This window comes from Miscanthus floridulus, chromosome 16, assembly GCF_019320115.1.
Source record: "Miscanthus floridulus cultivar M001 chromosome 16, ASM1932011v1, whole genome shotgun sequence".
Lineage (NCBI taxonomy): Eukaryota > Viridiplantae > Streptophyta > Magnoliopsida > Poales > Poaceae > Miscanthus > Miscanthus floridulus.
In genome coordinates this window covers 32,591,892-32,613,205 of record NC_089595.1, presented here as the reverse complement: position 1 = coordinate 32,613,205, position 21,314 = coordinate 32,591,892, and the positions used below count along the sequence as shown (strand labels likewise).

At 43.1% G+C, this 21,314-nt stretch overlaps 1 protein-coding gene across 1 annotated transcript; it reads left to right on the top strand.

The window, feature by feature from the left end:
* Nucleotides 1-14,096: 14,096 nt before the first annotated feature.
* On the top strand, nt 14,097-20,974 carry LOC136509863 (serine/arginine-rich splicing factor RS2Z33-like). The gene is made up of 10 exons (XM_066504444.1): nt 14,097-14,355; nt 15,289-15,431; nt 17,891-17,933; nt 18,065-18,160; nt 18,520-18,662; nt 18,984-19,023; nt 19,131-19,226; nt 19,396-19,562; nt 19,667-19,759; nt 20,207-20,974. Exons 1-10 carry the CDS (start codon nt 14,194-14,196, stop codon nt 20,406-20,408), a joined length of 1,185 nt encoding a protein of 394 aa, XP_066360541.1. The 5' UTR covers nt 14,097-14,193; the 3' UTR covers nt 20,409-20,974.
* The last annotated feature ends 340 nt before the right edge of the window (nt 20,975-21,314 follow it).

Genomic DNA, 21,314 nt, shown 5'->3' with positions numbered 1-21,314 from the left:
GTACCCCAGGCACAAGCAGGACCAACCCACCACTCTTCTGTCAAGGGGTCCAGGTCCCCATCCAAACTTGGACTCCAAGCCCCCACACCAGAGTCCCAGACTCGGTGTGGTGCTTAGACCTCCACCATCCCCGCCTCCAATCAGTCGGTCTAGAAAGAGCCAGAACCCACGACAAAAGAACAACGAGCCTTTCCTGCTCCCATAAACAAGAATGTACTCAGTATAATAAGTCTGTGACTTGACTAGAACCCAATGCAACGGTCGGTCCTTAACCGACACGGACAGGGAAAACAGTGTAACCAAGTTATGCCCCGTGGGCCGTGGGACATAACCTCTTACACCCACCAATACCCATACCATATCCCTGCCCGGTCTTCATTTTCTACATATATATATATATTCCATGTGATAGTAATATAATAACAACAATAATATATTTCCTATCTCTAGCGAGTGACAGACAATCACTCGACTTCTACCGGAGTCCTATAGCATAGCAATCTACACGATCCTGACATACTAGTAAGACTCATAGGATAAGGATATATATATGCAAGTGGGTTTTATTCAACTCCTTAAACTTAATGCACAAGCATAAAATAAAGTGCAGAATAATAGGGGTTATGCACCGGGGCTTGCCTGGGTAAGATATAACCAAATTAGCTTTCATCTTGGTGGCATGATCATCAAGTCACCATCTGCTTTCGCTACTCCTGATGACTCCACGATCCAACATCACTCCTATCATGAAATACGTGGATGCAATGCAAGGACGTAAATAATTAATGGCATCCACAACTCTAAAATATGATTACGTCTCGCAAGCTAACGAGCTAGCTCTAATGACTAACATACTAAGTCATGTATCCATGTGGTCAAGTGAGGCTCATTTTCGGAAAATGTTTTCGTTCTACAATTCCCCAACTAATTTTTGACATTTGATTGATTAAATATATTTTTTTGTACTAGGGCTCATTTAGTTACCTTAACAAACTAATTCCTATGGAGCTAAAAAATTACAGTGATCACCTAATAATGTTAGGAATCTACTATAAAATTTCAGGGCCAGTACTACTACCAATTCATCACAATAATTCCTACAAGTTCATATTTTGACAATATTAAGTATCTCAAATTAATTATATAGCTCCTAAGAATATTATAAAACTACGTGAATAAAATATACTAGTAGATAGATCATGATTTTAGGAGTCTAACAAAATTAGTTTCACAATTTTTGGATTCCTACAAAATTTTATATTAATTTTGCAAGTTTGCCTTAGAAACTAATTTAGAAAGTGTTTTAGAATTCGAAACGGGCCGACGGCAACCACTTTGGCCTAGAAACCCATCGTGGCCCACGTGGAATGGGGCGGCACTCTAGCAGGCTCGCCCAACTGGTCCATGTTGCAAGCGCCCATGCAACTTTCGCAAAATAGCCCCCAACCTATCGGATTATTATGCGGCACCGCTGTGTACTATTGCACTAGAGGCGTGTCTTGCACCGAGCACCCCCGAGAACTCCACCTTCACACTGAGCTGGTCCCCGATGACCCCACACGCGATGGCACGGCAGCTACTGGCATGCGACGGTCATGCCGGGCATCGGGAGTCCTCGCTAACTCCACCGAGGAGCCGACCGTCCTCCTGAGTCCATACGGCGACACCGGGGGGGGTGGTGGTTGGGGACTCAGAGAGGTATCTAAACCTAGCCAACCACGGTGGTGCCGGAGCACATGTTCCATGATGATGATGAGGCCATACCGGTGACATAGAGCCCTAACAGCAATATCGCGGTGGCGCACAAGTAGTTAGGGCTCACCGAGATGCACTCGACGATGACGGTTGAAGCTAGGGAGGGCTGAGGTGGTCTAGCCACGTGCGCCTGGGCACGGTGACGACATCCCAAGGTGGACCCCGGTGTGTCACAGCATCTCCAGCGGAGTCCCTAGCCAAAAGACATGAGCACCAGTTGGAGGAGGTTGAGGCGAGCTCAGGGGTACGAGGAATTGAACTGCTACCAACTCTACGGCCTTACCTCCCGATTTACCGACGCAGTAGTGCACTTGGCCAGCGCCAAGAAAAACGCCAAATTGGTGGCTAGCAATCCATGGCTGGACTCAATGTGAGAGACATGCCTAGCTAACTAGCTAAACCACTCGCGAGTGTGAGGAATTGCTGCTAAGCTGAGCAATCGAAGAGAGGGGAAGAAAAGCAATGGCTCTACTCATGTCGCGGCCAATGAATGAGTAGGCGAGCGGATACGATCGGATTAAGATGAGTGGGTTCGGTTGGCGATGGCAGTGTAGGCATGTGCACATGAGTGATGAAGCAGTGGAAGGGCTTTGCGCGACGCACTTGAGTTGGAGCAACCAGGGTCGAGTGGTCTGGTCGGTACCGGTTATCGGGGACAGGCGAGGCAGAGGGGCATCACTCTTGCCATAGCGACCAGGGTCATCGACTTAGATGCGACAAACAGAGGGGCCATGCTGGGTTGCGATGTGGTAGCTAGATCGAGCAGTGAGACTGGCGCCATGTTGACCACACGATGGTCGCCGTAACATCACCATAGCCTGCCCACGTTGTGGCCGGCAGTGCGCCCACGAAGCCACGTGATAGCAGCCCTACGGCTAGCCTGGCCTTGTGAAACATGACCAAGGCCAGCCCAGCCCAGCACACGATAGGTAGCCTCCGAGACCGGCCCACGGTGCGACCAAAGCCATGAGCGGCCAGGTAACGGTAGCGCACGGTGACCGCGCCCATAGAGCCAAACAGCTGAACGATGCGTTTGCATGAATTTTGAAGCGATGCAAAGGCTGCCAATTAGTGCGACTAAGGTTCAACCACTTCACTGAACTAAGGTCCACATTACCAGCTATCTAGTGAAGCAATCGTCGTGACCCAAGAGTGACTAGAGAGGGAGATAGGGAGGTGCAACCATGGGTTCGTCACACTGAATGCCGGTTCACGAACCGAGCACCAAATCAGGGTTCGCAGCGCGTTCTAATGAAGTTAGGGCAATTTTAGAGCGGACAACGGACATCCAACACAACGTCGACCTATGCCATTCTCAAGCACTCACTTTGATGCAATCAACAATACCAAAACATGCAACTAGTGTTTAAATATTTTTGTTAGAAATTAAATGCCAAAATAGCATTGTCTACCACCCTTCATACTTAGAAACATTATGGTTTTTAGTTAGGACTAAGTAATCATTAACTCTTTTGTCACAATTTTTAATAGATCTAAACCTTGCTAACCTCAACCAACAAATACTTCATGCCATAGCCCACTCCATTGATGAAGAATTAAATGCTCCCATTGATAGCAGCCGGGTTTCTGCATCTAACTTGAACTCTAATAGGTTCACTCCTAATCAGGCTTAATTCATCCACACTTAGAGGCTTAGCCACTAGGGCAGTGATCTCCTTGACCACCTCCACCTCTCTAGCAATTCTTGGCACCTTATGAATCTTAATCCATACTGTTTGTAGGACATATGATGCCTGGGGATCTATTTCAAATTTTTCTAGAGTAGTTTTTAGACCAAATAATGTCAATTCAAAGCTGGACAACTTGGTAAAAGTATCAAGAGACCGTTTATCAGGGAAAATTACAAAGAATCCCTGCTTAGTCATGTGTCTAGCCTTGAAATCCCAATTCTCCCTCACTAGATTCTTTAGGTCTCTATTAACCTTGTCTTCAGAAGCATCACCTTGAGTAACAACGAGGATACCAGTAGCTTGTCTAATTTTGACTCTATCATCAGGAATGTCTAAAGCATAAAAGCCCTATCCTAGGATACCAAAGCCATACATCTTAAGCTTTTTAGAACTAGATTCCTTGCACTCAATAGCATATGACCTTTCTGTTTACATTTATAGCAAACAGGTTCCATGATACAATCTGCCTGGTGATGGCCATAGTCTAAACAGCGAAAGCATGTCAATTCGGCATTGGGATTAGGGCGCATACTGTCATGAGATGATTACCCTCCTCCATGGGGGATTCCTCCATTGCTCCTGGCCGGTACGCCCCTCTCCCCTATTCTAGTTCCCTTGGTAGTTCTGAGATCCACCTCCATGATAATTCTGGCCCCAATTACCTTGCTAGCTCTAAAATCTCTGGCCCTCACTCCTATATGGTTGCAGTCTTTCCCCAAAATCAGCACCTCTAGGACCAAAATCCTCAGTTCTTCTACCCTTGAAACCACCCTAGGGGCCATCCCCTTGATATCTCACCCCTCTCTATAGCTAGAGTATTAGATCTTGCTCTTGTCTAAGCTTACCCCCCAGAAGGTCATCCTCTTCCATCCAATCCTTCGTCCTCCTTTTCCTAGCTTTCCTCTACTGATCTTGATTCGCCATGGGCACTCCCTATACCATGCGAGAGAAGGAAGTGGTTAGTGGCGTCCGGGATGGAGTGGCTCGAATTTTCTTTGTTGTGTGACCAAAGCGGCGTATATCAGCTAAACGACCCGGATAGCAAATGTCCATCATCAATCGGCCCTTAGGGATCCAAAACCAAGCAGGTCCAGATCCACTAGGGTTCTAGGAATGATTGAAATAGTTTTCCCACCCCTTTTAACCAAGTTCGTCTTCTTCCTCCCGACTATCATGTAGGTGAGATTATAGCTGAACATAGCAACCCCATTGAACATTCTCAATTCTTCCTAATGCGGCTTCAACACCTTCACACGCAACATCCAGTTTGTCTAGATATTTTCCCATCGAACCCCCACTGAAGAGATGATTCCTAATGTCAGCAGCTACCAATTCCTTGGCCAATTTAATCCCGCCTTGGGTCAAAGGCTTATAACCAGAGGATCCCGGACTCAGAGCATGAGGAGCAAGGGTTAGGTGCTATTGGTATTTATTAACTTGCCACTTATTTTAGTAGCCACATAATGTGTGTATACATCTCTTAACATTACTTTACTAGGTTGTCATCTCTAGTGATGATGCCAGAGATGCTTGTTGGTACTACTTAGCATTACTACTAGAATAACACTAAGTAGCTCTTTATTATTTTATGTGACTAGAAAAAAAATATATGAATGAAAGGAATCTACAAGCGCACAGATGATATACCATTGTAGCACTTCACCCGAGAGTATTTCAGGTATCGTTATTTATATTTTTACCACAGGAAAGGTCTTGGTAAGGACATGTATTGGTAACTTATACGATTGATGAAGAAGTAAACCATAACCAATATTCTACTCACAACAGGGGTAAGTCACGAGGTAAATATATATATGAATAGTGCATAATAACTAATCATTAATCACTTAGAGTACTCCTTTCTATGGCATTAGCATGGTTAAGTAGAATATTAGAGGAATAACTTCTCAGTCATTCTTAATTACAAGTCAAAGCATACATTGATTAATGCAATTACACCTAGTAAGTAGTCATGGCTAAGATCAACTTTATATCTATACATAAGGGATATTACTAAGAAAGATCAAGAACAAAACTTGTCTTTCTTCGTAACTAGATCCTACTAGTATACCTATATTCAAGGAGTGGACTATAAAGGACTCAACGGGAGTGTCACATCCGCGATCTACCACATGACCCAAAATATAGGGTGTATCTATAGGTAAACAATGTATAAGCACCACGCTTACACAATATCGACCACTCACCCCATGTACACCAGAGCGAGCGCTATACGAACTTATGCATGAATATAATGATAATCTAGCTATACTAAGTATATAACCAAAGTAGACCATAAACATGATAACTAGGAACATTAACGATATGAATAATATTGTCATAATAATTGTAGCAAACATATAAAAGTAATGAGAGATACAAAAGAGAGGGGGTACAAAGATTATACCAAACCACGCTCTTGACATGATCAGGAATCCAAGTGAAACCTGCTTGCCTCCCTCTAGACCTAGCCTAACTAGCTATGCCCTAGAATATGATGGAGCTCTGAGGATGATTAGAGTTTTTGTCTCCTCAAATGACTTGATCAGGGATTGATGATCTGATGTCTGGGGGTGGCAGGGGCTAGTATATATAGGCTAGAGCATCAATCCTGAGCCCTCGGATCAAACCGGCTTGAATAAATGGCATAGATGCAATCTAGGAGCCGATGGAGAACTGACATAGCAACGAGGGGCTAATAGGTGGGCCCTAGGGGCTGGCCGGCCTGTAGGTGGGGCCTCGCCCTCTGCTTCGGTGTGGTATTCTCTCAAGTCTTCTGGAACCTTCTAAGGTTGTTTTTGCTGTGGATAAGCGCTATTAAGTCTGACATCTAGGTCCACCTTGACAGTTTTCTGAATAAACCCTGCAGAAAATACAGATTCACCAAAACTTATAGAATTTGTTAGTTTAAACCCCTAGACCTTCGTTGATGATCATATTTATGCCCTTATACATGTTATATTGATGATTTATAATGGCTGTTAACTACCATGAACAGGTGCCTTGGATTTCTCCTAGTAGTTTGCATCCCCTCTTGAATAGACCATGACCGCCCTTGGTATTCTTCGGAGTAGACTCAAACGCCTGCTGGATTGATGACAACCTAGACTCAAAATCCAACAAATCCCCCTCCATGGTGGATTCAATCCTTCTGCAACCACCCTCCATGGTGTCATCGATAGGATTCACCACATTCGCTGCCCTTCAGCGATCTCGATGCAACAACAAATCCAGAGTCAGAGTCCCCTTGACTCTGCTGGGCGACCGTGACCCCCTTGAAGAATTCGGCGGGCACGAAGCAACCATAGACCCAACTGAGAACCCCGACCAATCCTAGACAAATGAAGAGAATGATAGGGGATTTACCGAACGAGCATGGTCAATCGATTCCGCTTTGTGAGCTAAAGCCGCTTCCCTACTTTCTCCGGTCGAAATCATTATAATCAATTCAATATGTTTGACTATATGCTTTTGCTACCAACCTTGTCGTATACCTCTCTATCTTACCATTAGGATCTTGTTTCACCATGAATACCCATATGAATTTTTTTTTTAACACTTTTTGTAAACTAATTTTAAATCTAACACTGTTTATTTTTTTTTTTCAAAACTAACACTTTTGGTCGTGCCTATTGCAATGGCGTGGCGAAACGCCTGTGTCGCGCCATGCATGGTGGCGTGGCGAGAGGGGTGACGTGGCAACGACCGGGGCGCTGACCGGTGACGTGGCAGGGTCTGCCGCGCCACTAATCTTGGTGCGGCAGTGACGCACCAAGGCCCACGGTGCGGCAGGACCAGGTAAATAATGCCCGTGAGCCGCCCTACCTCCTGCCTGCCCGCGAGCAGGCTGCCCTCCCTCCCGCCTGCCCGCTGCACCGACAGTCGCCGCGCCCACAGCGCCGCCGCTGCCGCGCCGCCGCTGCCGCGCCTACACACCGCCCGCCGCCCGCCGCGCCTACCGCCACCGCGCCTGCACGTTGTGCTTGGCGCGCCACGCACGCTGGCGCGCCACGCACGCCCTCACTGCAGTTCAACCCTCGCTGAGGTGAAATTTGGTGCCTATTTCTTCATAATCAAAACCCTCGTACCTTCACTACCCCTTTATATTAATCGTTAGCCATTATATTGAGAGATTCTTTTTAAAATATACTTTAGCCATTAATTTATCTTACATTGTATTATTATTTATATACTTTAATTGTTAATTTTGTTACAATGTATTATTAACTATAGCGAAAACAAATGTCTAATTAAAAGACACGTGAAATATAAATCTATTTATGCGTTTTTTGTGCACTAGACATACATACATATATATATATATATATATATATATATATATATATATATTGACAAATTTGGTTGGTTGAGTTTTTATGATTTAAATTGTTATATGCTTGTTTTCTTACATGGAAACATTAATCCAAATGATCATTTTACTCAAGCATATATTGAAAGAACTAGAACCTCCAAAATCACGCACAACATTGTCGATATCGTACTGCTATTAGCATACACAAATCGTAAAACTTAGTGACCAAGGAGGTAAAATTGTGACTATCCAAGCTATCTCATATTTCTCACAGTAATCTCAACAGCATTCTAGTCTTGTGCTTAAAGCTATGAGTCCATCATAGCATTGTGCCAAAAAATAGACAGCTTGTATTTTTAGACATATTAGTATAGAGTATAGGACTAAGTATGACACACATGATAGTTCTCAATCAATTCATCTTATACTGGGCAACTCATCCCTAGGTTAAAATTATAATGAGCTGCTTTAGTAGATATAGACAAGCTATTGTAATAATTTAATAAGAAACACCGGTGATCAGCAGGTCCATACATAGAAGTTGCTTATTTTTCTAGTGAAGTTGTTTAATATGTCTGTCAATGTTACTTTGAATATATACATGTGCTTTCATATTATGTTCCTATTGTATAACAAGTAGTTCAAATTTTACAATGCTACATAATGTTAATTTGAATATTGTTAATATGAATACTATAACCCTTTGTTTATCAATTTGTAACAGGATGACCCCTCCCACACAGCACCTATTGTACCCCCTTCTTGAGGTAGAGTACGACGAGCCGCACCGAGCACACTTCTTGAGTGACACCGACGCAGAGGTGCCCTTGCCTCCTTTGAGGCCCCGCACGCACACCAGGGCGCACCAGTGGGACAAGCATTACGCATCGTACATATGGCATGTCAGCTTCCTTGAACTTGTCTATGTTGTCAACTACGGCCTTTCGCCCCTTGACCCAGCACTACTTACTATAGCTGTAGACAGGTGCGAATGCCTTTATTGTACATAAACATTCTTATAACAAATTTTAGACAACTAGCAATAGTTCTATTCTTATAACAGGTCAAGGCCTGAGACCCACATGTTCCACCTACCTTGCGGCGAGATGATCTTGACCATGCAGGACGTGAAGGCTATCTTTGGCCTTCTATTGGGGGGACTTTCAGTGACAGGTATAGTTGACAACGATCACTGGAGGGAGCTGGTGGCTTAGTTCACTGGCTTTCTTCCATCGGACGATGAGGTTTCCAAGAAAAATAAGTAAGCAATTCAAGTCTATTTAATACTTGCATTGCTTTCTTGCAGCCATCGGGTCTCATTTTCTTTGGTGAATTTCAGGAAAAGTTCAGGTGTTTCATCGTCGTGGATCATAGAACGCTTTGATTACTTGGACCCATAGGTTGATGAGGCTCGGATCGATAGGTTAGCTAGAGTGTGGCTCTAGCACTTCCTTGGTGCTTTCCTCTTCCTAGATGCCTCGAGCAACACCATTAGCTAGATCTTCCTTGACATACTACGCTAGCCATGGGATAATATAGCGACGTACAGCTGGGACAGCGTAGTCCTGGCATGGACGTATCAACAGCTATGTGTTGCCTGCCGTCGCACCTTAGGGTATACGAACCTTGGGGTTGCTCCTACCTACTCTAGGTTTGGTGTTGGGAACGATGGCCCGTTGGGAGGCCCCTTGCTACTAGTTTACTGGTAAGTACTTTGGTTCACTATATTCTTCGAGGCAGTTACATATGATTAAATTATTAATGGCTAATTCATTATCATGTTCAATGCAGCATTGGAACGGGTAGGATACACTCCCTACAGCTCTGTATATCTGGACGCAAGCAGAGTTAGTTAGAGGGAATGCAAGACACAAGTACAGGGAGTACATGGATGGTCTCGACGTCCTGACACAGTACCAGGTTACGCTTTCTTTACTATCATACATGTGTCTTGTTTGATGTACACTATCTCACAACCTAACTCAATTATGAAATGTTTAGGTTCATTGGTGTCCTTGGGATGCTCTGGAGCTCGAGTACTATCTGAGTCCTATCACTAGGGATGAGTCAGACGAGTATCGCTGCAACGTCCCTCTAATTTTCTTCCACGTGGTCGAGATTCACTTGCCCATCAGGGTTTGTAGGCAGTTTGAAAGAATGACAGGCTACCCACCACCGCTTTACTCCACCAACCAAGAATTGTATAGGTACGTTATCGATTAATAACAAAGCTACAATTTAGAGGTGTGTATGGTACAACTAACAATCATTTTGTTGCAGGTATGATCACAGGAAGAGGTATAAGACCAAGGATTGGCACGTGACACACAACGCGTACATCTAGTTGTGGCAGAACAAGGACCAGCAGCTGGTCGATGCGAGTCCTCTACACGACCAGCACACCTTCGATGAGTACCAGCGGTGGCTTCATAGGTCTACGAGGACACATATCAAGCCTCCATACACTGAGGAGGCGATTGACAAGGATGACGAGGAAGATGTGATCGAAGATGTGTATGACATTGCCACTAGGGATGACACACAACTACAGAGAGCCCCGCTTCAAAGATACATGGTAAGATACTCGAATGGTACAATTTGTTATCCATTTGGTATTAAGTATATGTACTAAAGCTATCCAACCGCTTTTCTGTACCCAGGCGACACAATTGTCAAGGATGTCCAACGAAGCAACGTTTCGGCTTCACGAGTCTAGAGGGCAGGGGCCAGGCGTTCTTGAGGCTTTTATGGAGGTAAACATAAACTTGTCCATTACAAAAATGTTTCTTTAGTGTATAAGAGTTTGGAAAATGTAATAACTTTAACGTCTATTTATACAGAAGGTGAAGCGAAGCTACAGGAAGCTAGCTCAGAAGCTGAGCTGCATGGACACTCCTTGGGTGGAACCGGCAGTCCCGGCGCGGTCGGGTGGCACGTCTTCTGGCTCTTTGAGGACACCAGCCGGCTCTTCTCAGCCAGTGATAGGTGCCACTTCTGTAGTGCGTACACCACCACATCATAGCGCTGGGAAGGACCCTGCAACCGAGGACGACGAGGATGATGATGACGACGACGAGGACGACGACCCCCAGCTTCCGTAGACAGCACCACCAGTGGGACAATTGGCCATAGAACGAGATTGACATATCATAGCTAAGTGGTGCCCCGCTTGGTACCCAAGGAGCCTCACAGATAGTAACAAAGGTAGTTTCTTTAAATATGTAGGCTCCATGAACTAACGATCATAAAGATTATAAGTAATCGTGCATATCATATACTTGTAGGGTACGAGCCGTACACACCGGCAACGCGACCACACCAACATTGGCTACACTCCCAATGTGTTGCCTACAAATCCAAAGAGACAGAGGGGGTCCGAGGGATCCTTACACTCCTAGAACTTAGTTAGTTATGTCGAACAAATATTATCATCCAAAACTTATGTCGAACAAATGTTATATGGCAACTTGTTAACTTGCGCACGAACTCCATTTATTTGCTTTATATTCGTTTCAATGCGTCACAGCAGCACTGCCAGCGAGATTAACTAGCAACTAATTCGAGAACCGGCAGTTCCGGCGTATCTCGCCGCCGGTGGCCGGCGTGTTGACCCCGATCCTCCCGAGCTTGGTCATCGCCGCCATGAAATCGCCGAAGAAGGCACCCTAGTTGGACGTGTAGTAGTCGACCGTGCTGCGCGACCTCATGTCGAAGTAGAGCACATGGTAGAAGGCGTTGTGGAAGCCCACCGACGAGGGGTTGAGGAAGGCGAAGGCGTTGGGGTTGGAGCTGCAGGTGCCATTCAGCTGCGACACGAAGCCAGGGTCCATGGTCTCGTCGCTGCCGATCCTCACCGACAGCAGCTCCTGTTCATTGCAATTGAGGCTGGTCTTCTGTCTGCGTCCAGGTCCTGCCACGCCGTGGGCCTTGGCGCGTCACTGCCGTGCCAAGGTTGGTGGCGCGGTAGACCCTGCCACGTCACCGGTCAGCGCCCCGGTCGTCACCACGTCACCCCTCTCGCCGTGCCACCATGCATAGCGCGGCACAGGCGTTTCGCCGCGCCATGGCAATAGGCGCGACCAAAAGTGTTAGTTTTGAAAAAAAATTAAAAGTGTTAGATTTAAAATTAGTTTACAAAAAGTGTTAAAAATAAAAAAATCCCCATTTGCAACTTATAACCACCTTCTTTCCAATAGGAAAAGGTATAAAATCTCAATTCCTCTTCTTCTCAAGTGTTTTTAGTTCTTCCAAGGCTTCCTTCCACATATGATTCCGTTTTGCTTCTTTCCAATCTCCTGGGATTTCCATGATTGTAATGATGCAAAATATGCTTTGTAAGCGGACAATAGAGATTCATATGAGACATAGTTGGCTATATCATTTTGATCCTCATTCCCATCATCAAAGATATCTTACTACATGCTTTCATGTAGTGCCTCTTGTTGCTTCTCTTAGAGCAATAGGCAAATCAATAGAAGAGCTAATCTCTTCTCCCTCTATTGCTCATGAACCTTCATCTTTCAAAAACTATAATTTGTTCTTACTCCACCAATTGTGGTTGCTCCTCATGACCTTCATCCACATCTCTAAGAGAAGAACGATGTGCAAGCGGATTTCTTCTTCTCCTTGTATACACATGTACTTGTTGATTTCCTCTTCAGCTTGTGATCTTCACATCTCCTCGGTTTGATTGACTTGCAACCATGGGACATGGGATTAAGCCAATAACTTTTTCTCCTTGATTCCTCACCTTTCTTGGTCCTTGACGCTCCATTCTCCTCCTCACACATGTCGTGAGAATCAACATAAGCAAATAGATTACTCAAATCATGTTTGAATGGACTCCAAATCTATATCATTTTTGTCATGATGAGTAGCTAATAAATATGCATCGGTAGCTTGAGGATCCAACTTACCAATAGAAGGTCTATGATCCCTAACAAAACAATGCAAGAGTGCATACCCAAACACTTTTGGTAGAACAACAAACTCATTCTTCCCAAGAAGCGTTTAGTATAGGGACTTCATACTAAGTACTCTTGATAGCAAGCTGATTAATAAGATAATTAGTTATCATAACTATTTTGATCCATAGCAATTTTGGTACACTCATAGTATACACTAGAAGCGTACTCCGTGTCTGTTGCGGGAATTGCAAATGATTTGTAAAATTATTGCTTATATGATGAAGGGATAAACTATCATAAATTAATGTTAGTGGATATATGGCTTGTCACGCTGGTGTGGACAACTAAATGCATGTTAGTGGATGATGTGTCTCGATGACATGTATATCATAATTACATATGCTATTGGACTGTAATTGTATCCGATAATGGACTGTTGAGGTGGACAACTTGCATATCGAGATAGACCTCAGCGGGTTTAGGATTATAAGATAATAAATAAAATTGTTGCATGTATGGGTTAAATCTACATGTTCTTACATCCATTGTTATCAAATTTGGGCAAGACGGTGAAAGAATCCCATAAAAAACTAATAGAATTAGCTCGAATTACAAGATGATGCATGGAACGGCAAAACAAATATGAATATATGGATGCCTTTTGTATTTCTAATATATTGAAAGTAGTAATTGCATTTAGTGGGGATGACATGGATATCTTGCATTAAGATGTGGAAAGTTAATAGGATGACATGATTATTAGTGAAAGATGATGTAGATGACTTGCATGTTGAGATAGAATTTATAGCAAGGATTAGCTTTATAGAGATATAGATATAGATAGAGATAGAGAGATATAGATAAGTGAAAGCATTACCTTCTCCTCTTCATTTGCAAAAGCTAGAAGATATAACTTTAGAAAAAAGTAATCTGAAAATGTATACTTTGTTTATTTCTCCCCGTCAATTTATAATAGCTACTGTAACATGTATAACTTAGGGCATTTGGAAATGTGTACTTTAGAAAAAAAAACTAACTTCTCCTCTTCAATTTGTGGTGCAATCAATGAAACTAATTTGGCATTGTAAATGTTGGTATACTTTTTATTATAAGCTTAGTTCGTCATAAAGCTAGATATATTAATATAAATTTAGAAAAAAAAACTAAAACATCCCTTAAATTCAGGTGCGACGAAGTAAAATGAGAGTCCTGATCGCCAGTGGCCCCACCACTAACCGACCCGAGAAGTGGGTCCTTCGCCAGTCGCCACGTGTGCTCATCAGAGACGCCAGTTCCTCTGCCGGCTCCAATCCTCGCAGTCCAGACGCAGTTGGCCGTTGCATAAAACCCCGGGGCGCGGTCGCCTCGCCGCGGCGTCTCCCCTCGTGACCTCGGCTCGTCCTGCTCTGGCGCTCTCCGCCGCGGCCTCTTCCTCCTCGCCGGCAAGAGACCCCCGCAATCAGCGTTTGGTGCAAGCGCAAGGCTTCGCGGAAGGGTAGAGAAGGCAATTCCAGGGAAGGGAGCGGCGATGGGGTTCAAGATCAAATATAAGCAGCAGCTGCGGGACACCGTGGCAAGCGGCGGCGGCGGCGGCGGCGGTGGCAGAAGCAGCGGAGCTACACCGCCGACATCGCCGCCACAAGAACCCGCTCCCTCGCCGCGGCGTTCACCTCCGCCGCCTGATGCCGAGGTTAGTTAGGGTTCGTTCGTTCCATCTCCTTGCAGAGTCTCTGGGCGCGGACGGTTCACATTCCGCAGGGTTCTTTTGGTGGAATTTGCATTGGTGCCGTTGCCGTGGGAGGTTCTTGAGTTCTTACGCCCGATTTCTTGGGCATTCTTTGTGCCGCTTTGATCGAATGCTGGGGTGGTTCGACGACTGGGTGCCGTCGTTTCCTCGTCTGAAACTATTCCCGATTGGCTTGGTGGGTTCTTGATTATGGGGAGAAAGCAGCCTACCATGATAAAGTAGAGAAGAAAAAAAAAGGTGCAGTTTCGGTTGCGGACATTTCAAATGTGGGGTTCTTGCAGTGCCTTGGGCGACATGTGCTTGTGCCGTCCTTGCCTGATTCTTTGCTCTCGTGCTTCAGAGTCCGGATAAGTTGTTTCTCTTGTTGGATGACCTGGTGGCATCAGCCTTTTCATGGATGTTAATCCGTAACAGGGGACAATTGTAGTTTGGGCTCTGAACTTCTGATGCAACTTTTGGTAGGACTGCCTTTGGGTGGTTGTGATGTTTGATTGCTGGAGGCAAATGTCTTTGTGTCCCTTGTCACCAGGTTCTATGGTTCAAATCTTGGGCTTGCATTGCCTTTTGTTGTTTCAGGAATCATCTGAAAATCTTTGGGATATGTTGTGTGTCGCCTCATTGACTCCAACAGTTTTCTGTAGCATTGGTGAAATAATGTCTAGTGCAACAATAGAGGTAAAAAGTCAACTTACTCCTTGTGCCCCCATTCTAGAGGAGGGGGCCTGATTGGTGATGTACCAAAGGTTGACTAATTAGTTGATGGGTAACAATAAAAGGGAATGGTCCATGCAAGTTTATTTTGTGTCTCTGTTATACAATATTCTTTCTTCAGACTTTTGTATCATGATTCATGAATGTATGGTTCTTGAACTGCAGAGTAAAATACCTCGACGCAAGGACCACTGCGATCCCTATGATCATTCTGGTCAACATGGAAGTACAACCAAGTTGTATGTGGGAAACATGTCTCGGTATACTCGGGAACGAGATCTTGAGGCTGCTTTTGGCAGATACGGAAGGTGAGCAAATTGGGTCTGAAGTCTGAACTTAACCTTTCTGTATCTGCGTTGGGAGCTGGTCCTGGATGCTTGGGGTTTCACTTGTTTTCTGCAAATAATCTGTATCTATACAATTTTCTAACTGGAATTGGTTATTTGGATGTTCTCTAAAAGTTAGGCACGTCAGTAGGAAATTAAATGTATTACAAGCAAATAAGTTATTTAATTTGTGATGTGTTGGAGTCTGTATAATTGAACTTTGCCACCCTTCATGATTGGTTTAGCCAAAATTATAAACAGATACTGCGTTAGTATTACTAACTTTATTACTCCTATTGACGTGCTCTATTAAGCTCACTAGAGCTCTGTTAGATAAAAGGAGGTTACCTGTGGCTAGTGCCTTACAATTTGTTCTTTTTTCTCGAAGAGAGCTGCATATCATTATTCATAAGAAAAAAATAGGGGGGGGGGGGGGGAGAGCCCTTCCAAAATATATTCGAGAAAAAAAGAACCCTACGAAATCCACATACACATACACATTTTTCTGGTTCTGAACAAGTTCTTCTTAACAGAAGTTATTTTCAGTTTATTGACTTAAGCTGTCAGACTCAAGAGACTTAGAGGTTAGTGACTTGACAAGTCCAACTGTGGGCCACTGCTCATTATGTTCCCAGCAAACAGGTTTCGATTGTGACGTGAACGCAAATTATCATGTAAAGTGTATATCCAGATTTGATTCTTCTTTGTTACCCTTTTCTAATAAGTGGTGACCTATTCATGGTTTCTCTTCCTGATGGTTCTGCTGATTTCAAAACTTTCTACATAGTCTATTAGATGTTGCATTTCTTTTGTTTTTTAACGTAGTTGCATTTCTTATCTAATGCTGCTGCTTTCTATGCTGTACGATCGATAGGTTGAGCTTATGCTTGGTCTTTTGTTTCCCCTTTTGTGTCGCCAGTTTTCCATCACATGACGAAGTTCCTTGTTCTCTTTAACTGGGTAAGCTTGTTGAAGGTGTTGACATTGTCACTTTATATTGGTGTTCATGGTTCGAGTGTGGCATTGGTGGAGTTGGTCTCTGTTACTCCTAGATTTTGAGCAGATTTTGGTCATTCTTTTGAAAAAGTTCTCATCTATCCTATACTTTTATAAAGCAAAACCCCACTAGCTTATTTCTCTAGCATCTCCTTAAGCCACGTCATCCAGGCCGTCTACTGCCCTGTTGGAACCAGATGAACGCATGCATTATTCATGCTGGATTAATTAAGCTGCTGCTAGACTATCTCTTACCCTTCTCCATCATGACTCTCGAATCCTCCACTCTCATGGGAACCGCACTCCACCAAGGCACTAGCACAACACAATTATTCAGGGCATCGCTTCAACTCAAGATCCAAGCAAACGAATAGACGAGGATCTGCTCAGCTCCCTCGATCAGTCCCTCTGTCTAATGTCTTCCACTCTCATATCAGTAGATATGTAGCACAGTAGCAGCACATCGCCTCTCTTTCCAATCTCTTGCTTTAGCATCACAGGTAGTCAGCACAAGCAAGCCCTCTTCAAGCCGATATGCCATTGTCTACAGCACGCCAAGTACTACTTCTGTGCAACTGTGCACGTTCTTGGTCATTGACATTTTTTTCATGCTGGGATTTCCATATAGACCGGTAAGCACATGTCGTCCTGATATTCCAAAAGAAACAGTCTGCCTTTTAATTATCATGGTCCATCTCAGCTATTTAAGCAGCATATGTACAACGACTCTCGATTCTGTGAAGCGGCCGATTCAGTCAGCTAAGGATTACGATGATTTTACTGACTAATTGTAGTTGTGTTTGTTATAACCCTTCCATGTTGCAAGCTTTAAGAGAGATCCTCTCAAGTGTTGTGGCCTCAATAGCAGAAGAAGCCATATCCCACATTTTATTGGCAATCTGCACTGCTAATTTTTTTTTCAAACATTCAAAGTTCTTCTTTGTAATACACAAATTTAAGGATTTTCTTAACTGCTAATTTGTTTTCTCTTAATTTAGTTTAGATGGTGGCACGTATGTTTGTTCAAACTTTACAGTATATTGATTCTATGTTCTACCAAGCATTCAGGAATGTGGGCTTTATAGGATCACTCTGTATGTATATGTGCAACAAAACATATATTGCTAGGTAATGGGTCGTTGTATCCTCAAAGCACGTTCAATCATCTTATAATTTGATCTAATATTGTGATACTTTTTATGAAATTATTTCATTAGCTTGACAAATTTTGACTAGAACCAATGCAAGAACATGTAGCTCAAATTAATACATACAACGGTTTTATTTTTAAGAAATTCCCGCAGCAACGCGCGTGGAATTCTTCTAGTTCTTTTATAAAAATAACACTTATGGCAAAGTAGTGTTTAGTTTAACTGCTGTCCGTTGATACATTTTCATCACTTCGGTTTAAATGTCATTGCCGTTTCTGTCAACCACTTACACAGATTGCTGACGGTGTGTCTGCAGGGGAGGAATTATGGCTTTGTTGTAAGTAGAAATCTTCACTTCTTTGATTTGCAAGATGTACCTTTAATCTTTCTAATTAGTAACAGGTACTTCACTATACTGTTCCCATTTAAGACCACAATTGTGTTTTCGTCCATTGGATTATATTGCAGGTGTTTTATGATCCCAAGGATGCAGATGCTGCAAGAAATGGCCTAGATGGCCAAGAAATTTGTGGGAGCCACATCACTGTTCAATTTGCAAGAGAGGTAATCTATCACTCTTTATCACTGTTCTTTTACTGCATGTGACATTGACCAGATGTAGTTATGAAATTACTTGGGAGATAGTGAAATTCTATCTTACTATATTCCTGCAACTGAAATATCACACCTTATTGAATTTACTAAATTTTATCAGGGGAAACAAACCAAAAATTCAACTATTATTTTTTACTGGGTATGGAATATCCTAAATTAATCTTGAGTTTGATAAGAGTGACATGATTAGGTAAAGGTTGCCCAATTAATTTAGGTATTCTGTATCAGGCCCGTGCAAGTTTATTTGCATGTCTGTCACAAAATTTATCAGTGTAGGTTTTGTAACCTGACTCTTTTTTGTCTTGAAGCACAAAATGACTCGATATGACACGCGCTATATTCATGATGATCAAAATGATCGACAAGATGGTAACTCCAAGTTGTTCGTGAGCAACATTTCTCCACGTACCCAGGAACATGATATTAAGGACCTATTCAGCAAATATGGGAGGTGAGCAAATTAGTTCTGAGCTTAACCTTTCGTATTTCTGTTGGGAGTTGCTCCTGAAACGAAATCGGGCTGGTTGGTTTAACTTCTTTTCAGGAATTTATTTTTCCTATTGACTGTAATTGGTTTTCTAAAGGTTTGCAAATAAGTGAGCCAAAGTTTTAAGTAGATTTTAGCAATTCTTTTAAAAAAGTTGTTGCCTAATTTTTCTTTGTCCAAATAACATTTATGGTAACATGGTGTTCAATTTGGCTACTGGCTGGAGATACATTTTCATTTCTCGAGTCTCATGGAGTAACTGTTTCTTCCAATCATTCCCCCCAGAGTGCGCAAAGCGAATCTTAAGGAGAACAATGGTTTTGTTGTAAGTAGAACTTTTCACTATGATTTCGAGTTAATAATTGGTACTTCATGAAGTTCTTCACATTTAAGATTGCCCCTGTGTTTCTTGTTTGCTGGATCATGCTGCAGGAGTTTTGTGATCCCCAGGATGCAGATGATGCAAGGTGTGAACTTAACGGACAAAAATTTAATGGGAACCGCATCGGTGTTAAGTTTGCAACAGGGGTAAGCTTTTGCTGCAACTGTTCCTTACTACATGTGACATTTAAATTCTGTGCACTTCCTTTGTTGTGTGTTTTGGTCAACCTTTTGTTGATCTGTTCTTTCATACGTTTTGTGCCCTTTGCTGATCAGATCTCTATTTTATTTGACATGTTTGTGTTGATTTCCCTAGGTTCCACGTGGTCCAGTAGATTCTGCTCAAATCCTCTGCTATAACTGTGGGGCAGGGGGGCACTTTTCTGGTGATTGCAAGGCTGGTGACTGGAAAGATAGGTGCTACCGGTGTGGAGAAAAGGGCCATCTCAAAAGAAACTGCCGGAACAGTCCTAAGGGTATCAGGTATTTGCTCGCATTCTCTAGCTAGGTTGTGTGTGCCCTTCTGCTTGTATATGCCCTTCTGCTTCTTTTTTTGTTTGCACACATTTGATCTGTATTTTTCACAGATACAGGCGAAGGAGAAGCCATTCGTGGTCCAAGTCTCCTGTTCATGGAATGGGCCAAAGCTGGAGATTCAGGAGTCGCAGTAGGAGTTACAGGTCTTCTGCTGAACCTTGTTTGAACTTTTAAGTATATTCTTGTGCCCTGATTAGCTGCTTGGCTTGTTGAGGAGAAAAGTGAAGTGCTGTAATATAATGTTACTACGAGGCGTAGAAAGAGGGAATTGCAATCCTTGTGCTCCACTTGTTCTCTATTAGTCGACGTGGTAGACTGACTAATTTTCTCAAATCTCAATATTCTAAGTGGTGATCGATCTCTTGACTGATATCTAAATAAATTGGTTATGCAAGTGACCTGTTCAAGACTGCTGCATTAGGTCTAAACTCTGGACACAATTTTTCAAGTAAAAACCTTGCCTGCAAATAAACTGCTGGATTATATTTTATATAATGCATAGCATGAGAAAGTTTGTGTTTTCCATTCCTTTTTGTTATCGTTTGCTTTTGTAACAGATCATTATTAACTGTGTGGTATCTCCTTAGCAGTCAGCCACCATCTCCAAGAAGGGGTAACCGATATACTGGTGGTGAAGAATTGCCATCAAGAAGCCCCTGTTACAGCCACAACCCCAGGAGCAGGAGCAGTCCCCCACCACCAAGGGAGCCAGCTAAACGCAGTGGTTTATTCCATGATGCACTCCCCAGGAGAGGTGACAACCGGAATCCTGGCCCCAATTATCAGCGATGATTAGTTGATTACAGACATTGGCCGTTCACCAAGGGGAAATGCATCACCATGAATCGAAACTCTGCGATTGTGAATTCTCAAAATACGCTTTCCTGAAGATTAGGTTGCGCCTACTCCTATGCCATGAGAGACTTCATGTCTGGTGAATCTTGATCATTACTGTGAAGATTAGGTTGTGAATTCTGTGAAAAGCTATGTTTGTGAGTATACTGAGGCCTGAGACATCAGACATTCTGTCTGAAGAATTTTGATCGGATTCAACATTTTGTGAGGAATCTTGTCTGGACATAATTAGGCTTCTGTGACCTTGAGCATCAAAGGTGTCAGGTTTTGGTATATATGTGAACTGCAACTTCAGGTGAACCAGAGTTGCCAAGGAGCCTACATCACCAGACACATGCCTAGTTGATTGCCAATTTGCCACGACGATAATGGGTGAACAGTGAACACTGCTATCTGAAACATGTTGTATCCTTGATGATCAGGAGATAGCTTGTTTGCACGGACGCCAGACAGGAGAGGAGCCATGTGTCATCCAACTATGTGTTCTATTGCTTTTAAGCAGATCTTACTGGTTCTGAGGAAGACAATCTCTTTGCTTAGGGCCTGAGCCATGGCATGGTTTAATGTCAGACAACAATAGACTTTACATGCAGAACTGATCAATTGGGAATTTTATTTTCTCAGTTATTTTGTGTTTTGGATGGCATGGATCTGATCAGAAGTTAGGTAACTGTACATTTGTGTATCTGCTTAATTGTACGACCAACTTCTGTTGGGTGTTGCAATTCAAATCAAGGTGACTCAAATGCATGTCAAATATTTCTTAGGTTCTGTGTTTAATTTCTTTTCTAGAAGTTTATATTTTTTTTGTAAAACAAAACAGAATAGAGAAAGACAAGTCAT

What these genes read in the sequence shown, in the direction of transcription:
- LOC136509863 (XM_066504444.1), top strand. Translation starts at nt 14,194, where the DNA reads ATGGGGTTCAAGATCAAATATAAGCAGCAGCTGCGGGACACCGTGGCA. An exon ending in CTGTTCAATTTGCAAGAGAG is followed by an intron (nt 18,161 to 18,519) that starts GTAATCTATCAC and finishes TTTGTCTTGAAG; the next exon opens with CACAAAATGACTCGATATGA. An exon ending in AACAGTCCTAAGGGTATCAG is followed by an intron (nt 19,563 to 19,666) that starts GTATTTGCTCGC and finishes TATTTTTCACAG; the next exon opens with ATACAGGCGAAGGAGAAGCC.